The sequence below is a fragment of the Protopterus annectens genome, chromosome 13.part0 (genome assembly GCF_019279795.1).
Source record: "Protopterus annectens isolate FY-2018-M chromosome 13.part0, PAN1.0, whole genome shotgun sequence".
Taxonomy (NCBI): Eukaryota; Metazoa; Chordata; order Ceratodontiformes; family Protopteridae; genus Protopterus; species Protopterus annectens.
In genome coordinates, this window is record NC_056747.1 from 694,686,927 (window position 1) to 694,701,405 (window position 14,479).

At 44.3% G+C, this 14,479-nt stretch overlaps 1 protein-coding gene across 2 annotated transcripts in view; it reads right to left on the reverse strand.

Moving 5' to 3' along the window:
- The window catches only part of SMG6 (SMG6 nonsense mediated mRNA decay factor), a 3,859,488-nt gene that overhangs the window by 3,563,184 nt on the left and 281,825 nt on the right, over positions 1 to 14,479 (reverse strand). For both annotated transcript variants that reach the window (XM_044054377.1, XM_044054376.1), the window contains exon 5: positions 112 to 218. In XM_044054377.1, the coding sequence (XP_043910312.1) occupies positions 112 to 218 (107 nt within the window). The remainder of the gene's footprint in view (positions 1 to 111; positions 219 to 14,479) is intronic.

Sequence of the window (14,479 nt, forward strand, 5' to 3'; positions counted from 1 at the left end):
CTGCAAGCTACAGAAGTTGAAAATTAACAATTTTGACAAGCTGTCCTATTCAATGAGCAGGCTCTGAAGTTGAACAAACAGTTTTTGTGATTAGAATGCAAAAGGGATTACCTGCGTGCCTTTCCATAATTGGCAGTGTCATTTGCTTGCTCTCGATACCGGGCAATATCACCTTGGCAGATCATGCATCGCTGAGCACTGATCAGTGCATACTTCACCTACAAAAGCCAATGAAAATGGAAACATCCTTGCATTTAACTTTTAAATCAATGCCAAAATATATTTATTAAAACTGAACATTAAATAATTTAACTTAATAAACAGTACTGATAAAAGTACATTACATACACCTTTTTTTCTGATCCAGGGAGGGGAGACAGTTGACCATTCAAATCAGAGATTTTTACTTGGTCTCAAAAGTGTACATGTCCACTGCTTCGACTTTTCTGCATACCCAGCACCCCGTCTTACTGGCAAATCTGTAACTTCTCTGTTCACTCTGACAAACTGCCATTGTGAGACCTTCCTGAACTGTGCAGGATATTCTAGATATGATCTAAGCAATGTACTAACTGCAGAAGAATGACACACATTTCCTTCTTCACCACAGCCTACTCCGTGTAGTGCGAGTCAGTCTGACAGCAATGACCATTCACAGATCAGACCCCTTTCATTCACACACTTGCCTAGATCTCAGTCTATGGTATACCCCTGAATTTCCTGTCTTCCTCCTAGACTGCACAACTCTGCAACTCTAGATATTTTTGTCAGCTCTCATAGGTTCACAGGAGATTACCAGCCAAACAGCTCAAAAGCCCTTACAAGCCTAGCCAGTTTTACCCAGATTTTACTAGATTTTCTATCTCTAGGGGACAGATAAAGGTCAGCAAGCAGACTATTTTTACAGAATGCCTGTCGATAAGGGACATGGGTGCCACCCAAGGAGTGAATTTGCAAATTCCCATTAATTGGTCCACATTACGTTTGATGAACAGGGAAGAGATCTGCTTCATGTGAATAGGAAGCCTATTCCAAAGGAGGGGCAATCTCTGGAACACACAGCTGTCTCTTCAGCATGATCTTATTTATATCAGAGATCAGATCTAGATTTTTGAAGTGGGTAAACCCTCATGCAGTTAGTTTGTGAATAGGCAACATTTCCATCAGGGCTGGGTCAGAGACTGTATTGTAGGTCAGGCACAGATCACCCCCTCAGTGATTGGTAGGAAACTGAATACAGTGCTAAGACTTTTAAATGGTCCACATATGACATGTTGGTTATACCCTGTATTTTTCTGGAGGGAAACCTCAGATGCTGCGACTCTTAGGTGCATGCCAAAGGGTATACTGCACTCGATTACTGATCTGATGAAGGCTGAGTACAATGGTACTATGACACCCTTAGATCTGGATGCTATGCCCTTACATATAAGCTGAGCCATATAGAAGGATTTCTTCACCACTGTGGACACATGGTTGCCAAAGTTCATATTACTATCTAAGTACCCAGATCTCTCACCACTGGTTCCACTCTTAGGGGGGTTGCTATCATTGTTTTAATCTGCAGGGGTAACTGATTTCCCAAAGAGTATTAATATGTAATTCTTCACATTCAGTTTGAGGCCATGGTTCTGACACCAATCATTAGTCTGATCCAGACCTTTGTTTGGGGAGTGAATGACTGCCCCCAACTTGCAGTCATCAGCAAACGTGGCCAGCCAAAGGCCATCAACATTTGCCTTGACATTGAGAAGTATATCCCAAACAGGAAGGGACCCAGCACTGAGACCTGTGGTACTCTACTGGGGACTGGCTTGTTGATGGATGTGGATTCCCTCACCCTAACAACGTGTCTTTTCCATGAGCCATATGACTATCCACCTGGTGACACAGAGGTTTATGCCAAATTCTGAGAGTTTATTTATAATACCAGAGTGCGTTAAATGCCTTGGCCAAGTCAATGTAGCCATTACACACCGCCTTACCCTCATACATGGCCTTGGAGACCTTCTTAAAGTCTCAAAGAAGTCCACCAGCTTGAGCAGGCAGGACCTGCCCTTGACAAAGCCAAACTTGGCTGGGTCTAAAGTCTGGAGATTGCCTATGTCATTGTTAATCAGGTCCATGATTATACTTTCCATAGCCTTCCATATGAGCCTAGCTATACTTTTGGGTCAGTAGTTTCCTGGATCAGTTGATGGTCCCCACTTGTGTACAGGGATGACTACTGAAAGCTTGTCTGAAGATTGTGGTTAAATAGAGATCCAAGTGGGTCTGCTAAGTCATACCTCAAGCTATTTAACAGGCACCCTGGGCTACTGTCAAGGCCTATTGAGGCCACATTTCTAGCTTCAGAGAGTGCACTGGCAACCTGGAATGGTAGGGGTATTTCATGGAGAGTGACCAGAGGTGATGGAGTAAAATCTAAGCTGAATGTATCAGCCAGCTGATTTGCTATTTCTTCTGACTGAGTATAAGTAGTGTCATCCACAGTCAACTCGGCACATTGCATAGTGCTTCCCTATGATTTTGGACATAACTAAAAAATGCTTTCTGGTTATGCTTTGCTTGGGAGACTATTTTAGTCTCATACTTAGCTTCTGAAGACTTGACTAGTTCCTTGACTTGCCTTTTGAAACTAATGAGGGATTTTTTTTCTCTGTTGTACACCCACTCACCTACTTCTAGAGAAGAATTTCTCCTCCTGTTGTATAGTCTATTTATGGCAAAGGGGTCCACCAGGGTGGCTGTTTTTCCCGCTAGATCTGAGTTTAGTTTGGTCAGGTACTGCCGTTTCTATGCAGTTGTTTAAATGGTTGGCACAGGGGATTTGTGTATACCACTGCACAGGTCTCCGTGTTTTTGGGCTTAGGGAGAACTTTCAAATTACCTATGTTATCACTTAATAGAAGGTAATTTGCCTTGGAAAAATTCTTTAGGGTTTGAAATAAATGTAACGGTAGAACCCCTATCAAGGGAGACCAACTTAAGATCCGATCTTGCCAATTAGGTCATTAAGCTGAGGAGGTGGTGGTTATGAGTGTGTAATGCTACCCCAAGTTTGAGAGTACGACGTCAAGGATATTTGAGCACCTTAGTGGGAATACAGACCAGCTGTTTCTGAGTATTTGTGTTGACAGAGTCTAGGAATCTCTAAGCTTATATGTTAGTGGTTGTATAGGTTTCCCAGCTTATAGAATGTAGTTAAAAATCACCCATAAGTAGTGCATTATGCTGAACTGTAAGTGATTCTAGTAACTTCAGGTATGCTGAGTGGTTTCCATACTTCATGGTTGGGGACCTGTAGCTAGTGAAGAAATGGTGGGGGATTTTGCCTAGGGTCATCTGGACATGTAGTAGCTCAAGTGAGTCATCCTGCTTGACCAATCTAGAGGTGTGCTTGCTTTTTTTTTTATGCAAATGGCAACACCACTTCCTCTCATTTTTTCTTTTCAAAGGGTGGTCTGAATGTGTGAAAGGCATTGCAGCCTTGCACTGCTAGGATGCTTTCTACAGGCTTGAATCAGGTCTCTGCAGCTGCACAGACACCATCATTCTCCAGGGCGAGGAGAGCTTCCAAGGAGTGAAGTTTCTTTTTAAGATTCCTAGCACTAAGCAGCAGTACCTTCAGCTTGACATTCAAAGAATCTGTTATGCTAAGTCTGTTCTCAGTGAAGGCACTCGTTCATCACAGTGAAATTCCACTTAAATTCTAATGTCATCAGCTGATTTTACCCTCACCATTCGTTAAAGTATAGCAGGTATATAAAATGTTGTAAAGTCTAAATCCTAATATCAAGCCATGTGGCACTCTGCCACTTACCAGCCTTTTCCCCAGATAGCTCCTTTCTTTCATAAACTGCATTTCTAGTCAACTCACTCCTAACCTACTTTATCAGTTTAAATGGCACAGTCATACAATTTTTTCTAAACATTTTCTGTACTACAAGGTATCGAAGGTCTCTGAAAAGTATAAATATATTACATCCATGCCCCCCTCCCCCAATTTACCTTAGTTGGGATCCAATCATAAATCTATCAAGAGATAGCTGCAAGATGCTGTGTGATGATACATTACTCTAAATTCTGCTCAGACACAACTTTCTGAATTCATTTTACTACTTTCAAAAATGCAAATGAGACTAACAGACCTACAGTGGTTTACCCACTCCTTCACTTCCAGCAGAAAGTGGAAGAAGAAACAAGTTTTGCAAATGCCTCCTGTTCCAATAACAAATGTAATAATACAGTCAAAAAAGGCAACACAAGCCTTATAAGGGACATTAGGATCACTTGGCAAGCCAACTTTCCCAATCCAAGTACCTTTCCCTACTTCACAATGCAATATCCCACTCTCAGCAGATATGAGGCATTATGAACAAATGTAATGTGCCAACACTTTCTAAGCCAAGGCAAGGAAAGGTGGGCAGCTCTGTCATTATATTAAATACATAACGTAAAGTTGAATAAAGCCTACCTATGTGCAACAGCAGATGTTCTTAGAACACACTGCCTTACTGCATTTGGGTAGTAGTATCCTGCTGCTGTCCTCTGGCAGTCTACTAAAGCTCAAAGTCCCTCTCACTGCCTGTCTACGGGTGTGATGGATGACATGGCAGTATAGAAACTGCCTTGCAAACCCACAGACAGGACATTTTCAGTTTTCTTGGGTCCAGCAGGAAAAGAAGGAAACACAAGCTTTTGCAAATGCCTCCTGTTCCAAAATAAAAAAACAAATGCACAGAACAATAAAGGATATGAAGCAGTGCTCCATGGTACTGCTACAGGTAAGTAGAAATTAAGCAACTGTACTAAACTCAACAAACACACTGCTTCAATGACATTCAGGTAGATTCCCAAAGCTTACCCGACCTGGGAGGAGGAAGGGTCCAGGAGCCCATGGAGAATGATCTTAGTGAAATCTAGTTTGGATCTGGAAAAAACACCAAGCTTTTAGTACTTTGTAAAGGTATGGACGGAGGACAATGTTGCTGCCACTAAAATACTTTTAGAATACACTCCCTTCCAATATACCACTGGTGAAATGCATCTTTACCCTGCCTGGATTCACCATGTCATGGTGGATGTAACAATACACAATACCAGAGGATAACCAATGCGCAATGGTGTGCTTAAAGACAAGTTGACCCTTACTTGCTCCTGTGTAGGAAATAAAAAAACCTTTCAACCTTCCTGATAAGTTTTATTCTGTCAAGTTAGTACCCGACCTGCCTGTGCACATCCAAGGTATGATGTATCCTCTCTCCCTTATACTTAGGTTCTGGGAAGAACACAGAAAAATTAATAGACTGATTGAGAATTCATTCTGAGATCACCTTCAGTATGAAAGAAGGATTAGTGCATAACACAACCCCATCCTTGTGGAAAATTGGGTAAGGTTGTCACACCACCAGAGCTTGCAGCTCAGAGACTCACCTTGCAGATGTCAGCGCAATAAGCAAAACATTTCCACATTAAGAACTTCAGATTAGCCTGAGTGGCAGGTTCAGAAGGTGGTAATGTCTCACAAAGGCAGAATTTGCTTTCTAGGGGGTCTCATATGCCGTACACCTCATGAGCTGTTTTACCAAAACAGAAGAAGAAAGGGGGATCCATTTAGCATACAAGCACAGACAGCTGCTAAATGTACTTTAATGGACACATACGATAAGGCATCCTGAAGTAGCTCACACAAATACTTCAACAATTGGAATGGCCACAGAGGTTCATCATTAAAAGAATACAGGACATAAATAATATATCCTATGCAGACTGCCTCAAAACTCTGTACCTGTGTTCTGTTTCCTACAGGCTGTATAGAGGAGATCTGTTCCTGAACCAGTCAATGCTACAGCCCTGGAGGATGTCAGACCCTCATGCCACACACAGTTGTGGTACACAGGTTCACAGATGTGTCCTAGGCCAACAACCACTGGGGCCTTTTTAAGCCTAGCCATGCATCCCAAGTTTCTGACAAGTTCTGGTACCTTTGGTATGTGTAAGCAGGGGCTTGGGAGATTAAACATTTACAAGCAGGGGCCTGGGAGATGAACCATTTACAGGCTCCCTTTCTCCATTAGAGGCATAGGTGCCAAACCAAGGATGGATTTCCTGTTCCCCATCCAATTGTCCAAGTTGCACCTGAACTGGGTTAGGGAGGAACTCTGCTTCACTTGGGATGGCAAACTGTTCCGGAGAAGCAATGTCTCAAGGATAAATACTTGCTCTCCAGCTGGTCCTATTTATATCACATGCAAGGATGAAGTCTTTAGAACAGCTAACTCTATGGTGCTGCTTGCTTTGTGGATATGCAGGAGGTCCATTCAAGTGGGGTCTGACAATACCTGTATGCCAGGAACAGATCTCCTCTATACAGCCTGTAAGGAAAAGGAATACAGGTACAGAGCTTTGAGGCAGTCTGCATAGGATATATTATTTATGTCCTGTATTCTTTTAGTGATGAACCTCTGTGGACATTCCAATTGTTGGATGTGCCTGGTTAGGTACATATAAAAGGGGCACTGTACTCGATATATCTGAAGAATGCCAAATACAGTGGAACAATAATCTCCTTGGATCTAGATGCCACACCTTTATTTACAAGTTGCACAACATAGAATGATTTCCTCACTACAGCAGACAGATGATGGTCAAAAGCTAGATTACTAGTGTGTGTGTGTGTGTGTGTGTGTGTGTGTGTGTGTGTGTGTGTGTGTGTGTGTGTGTGTGTGTGTGTGTCCAACTGCCTGACCAATGGTTCAGCTGTTAGGGGGTGTGCTGTCAATATGATAGTTGCCAGGGGTAGCAAACTGCCCAAAGGATACTATTTTGCATTTCTTGACATTTATTTGTGTGTCACTCCTCCTTGGTGAACATTAGTGTTGGTGTGGGATTCTATGACTGCTCCTAATTTGGTCAGCCAGACACCTTTGACAATAGTCTTGACTTCAGTGAAGATGATGCTAAAAAGATGTGGTCCCAGGACCATTTCCTGAGGGACTCCAATGATGGCTGGCCTCTTCATAGTGATCGACTCCCAATTCTAATTTCCTCGAGTCCTGTCTGGGAGACAGCTGCTATCCACCGGGTGACATAACGGTTTACAGCAAACATCTTGAGCGTGTCATAATGTCCAAGTGGGGTATTATGTCAAATGCTTTGGTCAGATCAAGGTAGGCAGTGTGAACCATTTTGTCCTCATCTATTGCTTTGGTGACCTTCTCAAAGAAGTCCACCAGACCGAGTAGACATAACCAGTCTCTGATTAAACCAAACTGGGTTGCATCCAGTGTCTGGAGGTTTCCTACGTTATTACTGATCATTTCCTAACAGCTCTTTCCATGGCTTTGCACAGACAGGTGAGACTTGTAGGTCTGTACTTTCCAGGATCTGAAGATGGTCTGTCTTTGTGCAAAGGGAATTTTGTGGCAGTGTTTTGAGGGTTTAGGGGGCTTGAAATTTTGCCAGGTTTTCACCTAATACTAGAAAGCTAGCTTTAGAGTAGTTCCCGAGCATTCCAGAGTTAGCTGGGGTTCAAGGTTTCATTTTTACTTCAAAGCAGACCTTCTCTAGTCTGACCTCACCAGAGAGGATGTTACACTAAGGGGTGTGCAGCACTGTCCCATATCAGTAAGGACCATATTCAGTATGTTTGGGCCCATATTGACAATCAGGTCCAATCTGGTCCAGGCAGTTTATGTTTACAAAATCCAGAATTCTCTGTGCCTTCGTGTTTGGTACTGCATAAGATTCCCAGTTAATAGTGGGGTAATTAAAATTGCCCAAGAATATGGTATTGGGTTGGATGGTGAGCGTCTTCTACACGTTTAAATATGTGTTATGGGTTTCCTGTGTCCTACAAGGGGACCTACAGCTTACAAGGAAATGATAATGGATTATTGCCTATGGTGATATGCACATGGAGATGCTCAAGTGCATCATCCTTTTTGACCAGCCTTGAGGTATACTTATTTTTGATGTAAAATCAAGACAGCTCCACCCTTAGTCTCTGTCTGTGTTATAGCTGGTCTAAATGTGTGGAAGGCATTTTAGCCTTGAGCTGCTGGGATACTCTCTGCAGCTTTAAACCATGTCTCATTGACTGCACAGATATCAGCATTCTCTAGGGTGAGGAGAGCCTATAGGGAGTAGAGTTTCTTGCTCCAACTCCTAACACTGAGCAGCAACTTTTAGATTTTCTTGACTTTGATTTGCATTGTTGGAAGTATTTTCAGTCTGGCATTGCCTAAGAGAGGCACTACGGGGAGGACAATGTTTTAGCTAATATCTGAAAGCCTAGAGAGGAGAGATGCAGGTGCAGACCACCTAAGCAGCTCCTTCTGCTAACCATCTCCTTTTATGCTGACAAATACTGCACCCTCTTAGAATTGCACCAGAAACTAAACTATTTAATAAAGCCAGTTATCTGTTCACATCATCCTTGGAGAATGTAGAATGCTGCTCAATGCTAAGCTTACAGCAGCCTAGGAAGCATATTCCAAGAGTTCCAAAATACCTCTCTCTATATACAATCTAGGGAGATCATTAACATCGACATGGACTATAACTGAGTCATATTAGTACTTGTGGTCCAAAGACCTGAGTGTGCGAGTAAATATGGTGGATCATGGCCACTGAATCAACTGACAGCAACTTCCTCCTTACTCAGCCTGGTGAGACCAACATCAGTATGTCTTACAAAAGAGTCTCCAATGACCAGATTGGTGGGTTGCGCGGTGGCCTGCCTTACTGGCTTAGAAGTAGAGACTCCATGAAAAGTGGCTGTATGTGTTGATGTGGGTGTTGTTTTGAAAAAATGCATTTGGGACTGTTCATGGGTTTATATGAAGTTACTAGGCTAGCGGGCCTACAGCCTTTACAAACCTAGCCATGTTAACCCAAAGTATCCCCATTTACTCTCTTTGGGAAGTTCAAAGAATGAATTTATGAACAGAGTGGGTCTATGATCAACACTTGCTGCCCCTGTCCATTAGGGTGACTTTGCGGTCTCCCATCCAATTATCTAGGTTGAGTTTGAATAGGGTCAGTGTGGAGCTCTGCTTTAGACGAATAGGAAAGTCTATTCCAGAGAAGTGGCAATCTCTGGAGACATACGTCTCTTCAGCACATTTTGTTGATATCACAGACTAGGTTGAGATCCTACAGCAAGTGACTCATGTCATTTGACTTGCAGATGTGCAGCATTTCCATTAGGGCAGGGTTGGAGACTGCTCTATAGGCCAGGCACAAGTCGCCTCTCACAAGCCTATAAGAGACACAGTAAAGTGACAGGGCTTTCATCCTGACCACGGAGATCATGGTTTGGAGTCCTTGTATTTTCTTAGTGAGAAACCTCTAAGGTTTCTTCAGCTGTTGAAGGTTCCTGGTGAGGGACATCCAAAAAGGTGCATTATACCCTATTAGTGGTCTGATGATGCTACAGTACAGTGGATTTATAACATCCCTTGACTTAGATGCTATGCCTTTGCTTATGAGGTGTGCTACATAGAAGGCTTTCCTTACCACTGTGGTAACTTGGTGTTCGAAGTTCAGATTGCTATCAACCTGTATTCCTAAGTCTAGCACCACTGGGTTGGAACTCAGGGGGGTGCTGTCAATATTGTAATTTGTAGGGAATTCTGTTTTGCCAAAGGGAATCATAATGCATTTTTTGCACTTAGTTTTAGACCATGGCTTTGGCAGCAGTCATTTGTTTGTGTTAGCCCTTCTTGTAATATGCAGACATTGTTGGGGGACTCGATGATTGCAATCATAAGTGAACTTGGTGAGACAGATGCTGTCTACTTTTGGCCTATACTTCTGAGAAATAGATGCCAAACAGTAAGGGGTCCAGCACAGACCCTGTGGTACTCCACTGATGACGAATTTACTGATGGAGGTGGAGTCACCAGTTTTGACAGTGTGTTCTGTCAGTGAGCCAACTTACTACTCATCTAGTAATGCAAGTGTTAATTCCCACCTGGAAGAGTTTCTCAACAATGTCAGAGTGTGGAATTGTGTCAAAAGCCTTGGCAAGGTCGAGACAGGCTCTGTGCACTGGTCTTACCTTCGTTCATGGCTTTGGCGACATTCTCAAAGAAGACTACCAGGTTTAATAAGCATGATCTACCCTTAACGAAGCCAAACTGGGTTAGGTCCAGCATTTGGAGGTCACTACACCCTTGTTGATAAGGTCCATGATAATTCTTTCCATAGCTTTGTAGATGATGCTGGTTAGATTTATGGTTATGTCTCCAATTCCACAGTATATTTGCTTTAGGAGTAAATGGTTGTCAGTATACATGATGCAATTGATACATTGCCTAAATATGCCCATATCAATCAAGCTGGCCGGAGAAATGATGGGAAACTGCCCATCCATTATGGCATTTTCTGAATGTGGTATCTGGGAAGGAAGGGGGCTAGCTGGACTTAGGACTTTGGGTTAACTAGTGGGCTAGTTTGACTTGGACTAGGAGGTGTATGGTAAGTTGTGGATGACAAGTGTGAGAATGCTGCTTATAGCGCAACTGAGTTGGCCTTTGCTAAGCAGGGAAGCTTGAGGAGTTCTACTGGATGGTCTCTAGGGAAAAATGATGTTCCTAGGTGTTTATATCTATACAGGGCACTGCTAAACCCTGTTTGACTGTGTGCAGCAATGAGCTAATGCAAGACTTATACACAGGTGAATTTAAACAGTTTTTAAACACAACTACCAAGGAGAAAGCTCGAAACTAAACCTTTCTTCAGCAATCCCCAATTCAGATGGGTCCTGAGCCACACACTTCTGCCACAAGGGTGCAGAGAGACCCTCTTAATAAAATGGCTGGTTTGACAGCACAGTGATACCAAACAGTCTATATTCAGCAGGTATGAAAAAGAAGTTATGTACTTACCATAACGTTCCATGTGATGTGTTCATCTCGCCTTTGTTCTTACACACGGGTTCGGAGCCGATCATCGGCTCCGAGTCGGCTGCATTGCAAAGCTCTGCATCTTAGAGAAGCTCGAGACCAAACTATATCCCACAATCCTCCCTGCTATTCCTCAGATCTAGTTTGCGAGAAACCAGACCTCTAACCCTCACCTCGGTGCAAGACATGCACATTCACACGGATATCCATGAATATCCTCTGGCTATAACAAGTAATTCTTATGGGCGGTGCACCATATCCTAATGAGGACACAGGCCAAAGAACCCTAGAAGAAGTAAGAAAAATCCCGACCAGACTCTAGTCTTACCTGTTCTTCCATAACATGTGAAGGGGGGGGATGTAAGAACAAAGGCGAGATGAACACATCACATGGAACGTTATGGTAAGTACATAACTTCTTTAGGAGAAAGTGTACAATTTCACCGTTTGTTCTTACACACGGGTAGCATCCCTAGCTCCGTCACCCCGGGTGACTCATGGAAGAACGTTCCTGAGCACAGTGGAACCAAAGGATGTCCTGTCCTTGGAGGTCCTGTCAACCTTATAATGAGTGTTAAATGTATGAGGCTTAGCCCAGGTAGCTGCTGCACAAATCGTGTCCAAAGGTAAGCGAGCTGCATGAGCCAAGGAAGTGGACACGGACCTGGTAGAATGAGCCTTAGGCTTGAAAGGTAATGACTGATTCTTACTAGAGTACACAAATGCTATACAATCGGAAAGCCATTTAGATAAGGTACGTTTCATGACTGCCATACCCTTTTTGTTGTCTGCAAACAAGACAAACAGCTGATCTGACTTTCTGTGATCTTTAGTCCTGTCCAGGTAAAATCTTAGCTGCCCATGAACATCCAATTTGTGCAGCATATACACCAGTCTGTTTGTATGATTCTTGAAAAACGTGGGGAGCTCTATGGATTGGTTGATATTTAGGACAGAACATACCTTGGGGAGGAATGACAGGTTTGTGCGCAAAGAGACTATCTGGGTGAAAGATCAAGTACGGTGGTCTGACTGACGACGCTTGTAGCTCTGATACTCTTAGAGCTGAAAGGACTGCCACGAGAAAGTGTCTTCCACAATAAAAACTTTAGTAGGCAGGATGAAGCCGGTTCGAAGGGAGGTAAAATCAGTTGTGACAATAACAGGTTCAAATTCCATGGGAAAAAGGGCTCCCGAATGGGTGGAAGAAGGTGGAAGGTTCCTTTCATAAATGCCTTGCAAAGCCTGTGAGACATAATAGAAGAGCTCCCCTCACCAATATGAAAGTTAGATATAGCCGCCAACTGTACTCTCAAGGTGGAAGTTGAGGCTCCTTCGTGAAAGAGAATTGATAAGAATTCCATCACTTTGTGTAGTGGAGCTACCAAGGGATCTATGTGTTGGCTTGACGCCCAACATACGAAGCGTTTCCATTTGCTCCTGTAAAGCTTTCTGGTGAAGGCTTTATGAGAGGCAACCAGAATGTGTTGAACTGCCGGAGAAAGAAGATCTGACCTGGCTAGAGAGGGAAGCGGAGCAGCCAAGCTGTCAGTTTGAGGGACTGAAGAGATGGGTGAGGAACTCCTGACGAATGAGTCAATAGATCTGGCACTGGGTCCAGAATCCAAGGTTCCTCCTTTTGATGGGCTCGAAGAAAGGGGAACCATATCTGCCGAGGCCAGAATGGCGCTATGAGTATTATCGTCCTTTCCAGGTTCCTGGCTTTCTGTAGAAATTTGGGAATCAACGGGGTAGGAGGGAATGCATACAGGAGACCCGGGGGCCAATCGTGCACCAGTCCGTCCCTGGAAACATCCCCCGGAAGGGGTAGAAGGGCAAAGTAGCTTCTGTATTTGGCATTCAACGGGGATGCAAACAGATCGCAGCAAGGCTGGCCCCATCTGTGGAAGATCCTTTCCGCCACCTGTGGTTTGAGGGACCACTCGTGAGGTAACAGGATGGCTCTGCTCAACCTGTCCGCAATGACTGTGGATGACCCCGGGATGTGCGTTGCCACTAGAAAGCGAACCGTGGACTCTGCTCATTGTCAAATTCTCATGGCCTCTCTGCATAATGGGCAAGACTTGGTTCCCCCTTGCTTGTTTATGTACCAGACCACAGACATGTTGTCCGTCTGAAATGCCACTGTTCCCAGAGGTAAGAGAGCTTGGAAGTGTTGCAACGCTAGGAACACCGCCCTCAACTCCAGAACATTTATGTGCAGGTTGTACTCCATGTTGGACCATTCCCCTTGGACTGTTCTTCCCTGAAAAGGCCCCCCCCACCCTATCAGAGAGGCGTCCGTGGTGATTGTGGCCGTCGGGTTGGGTAGGACAAACGGACGACCCATTGTGAGATCCTGTTTACCCACCATGAAAGATCTCGCTTGCAAGAGTTTGTTATCAGTATCTCGTGCGATAAGGGTAGCTGTTGGAACGACCATTGCACGAAAAGCAGCCATTGGAGGACCCTCATGTGCAATCTCCCCATGGGAACTGCGATCAGAGACGCTGCCATTAGCCCCAGAACTTTTAACACTAGCCTGGCTGGAGCTTTCCTGTTCTGAAGAAGAAGAACCTGTTCTTTGAGGGCTGACGCCCTTAGTGGAGGAAGCTTTAGCAGTGTTAACCATGTGTCTAGGTCTGCTCCGATGAATAAGATATGCTGTGAGGGCGATAAGGCAGATTTTTCGAAATTGATTGAAATTCCTAAGTGAGAACAAAGGTCGACTGTGTAGTCTCTGGCTTGAACAAGACGATGCCTGGTGGTGGTGGTGAAGAGCCAGTCGTCCAAATACGGAAACACCCAGAATCCTTGTCGTCTCAAGTGAGACGCCACTACTGCCATGCATTTGGTGAATACCCTGGAGGCTTAGGTGAGTCCAAAGGTCAGAGCTCGAAACTGAAAATGACTGGCTCCCAGCCAGAAGCGCAGGTGATCTCTGGACAGCCTGGCCATTTTGATGTGGTAGTATGCGTCCTTGAGATCTATCGAGCACATCCAATCGTCCTTCTTTAAGAAGGGAAGGATAGACTGTAGCGTGACCATCCGTAACTTTTCCTTTCTTACGAAGGAGTTGAGATTGCTGAGATCCAAAATCGGTCTCCAGTCCCCTGTCTTCTTTGGAACTAAAAAGAACCTTGAGTAAGTTCCAGATCCTCTTTGATCCGCCGGGACTGGCTGGATGACTCTTTTTTCGAGCAGCTTTGAAATTACTACAGCTGCTGGACCTTGCAGATGGGGTGGCACATCTGGAAGTCTCTTTCGTTGAGGTGGTGTGGACATAAAGGGAATTATGTATCCTCTGGTTACTATGCTTTTTACCCAAGAATCCGAAGTAAGATTTAGCCAGGCCTGTGGGTATAAAGCCAAACGACCCCCGACCGCCTCCAGAGTAGGACAGTCGGGCCTCCATTCCGGAGTGCTGAAAGGGCTTCCCAGAGACTGTATCCTTGTTGCCCTGATTTAGCAGACCCCCCCCCTCTGCCGGGGCGGCGTCTTCCATTTCCTCCCCCTCCTCTGCCTCTGGAGGGGGCATCACCCTGTGTGGCTTGGAAAGATCCCGG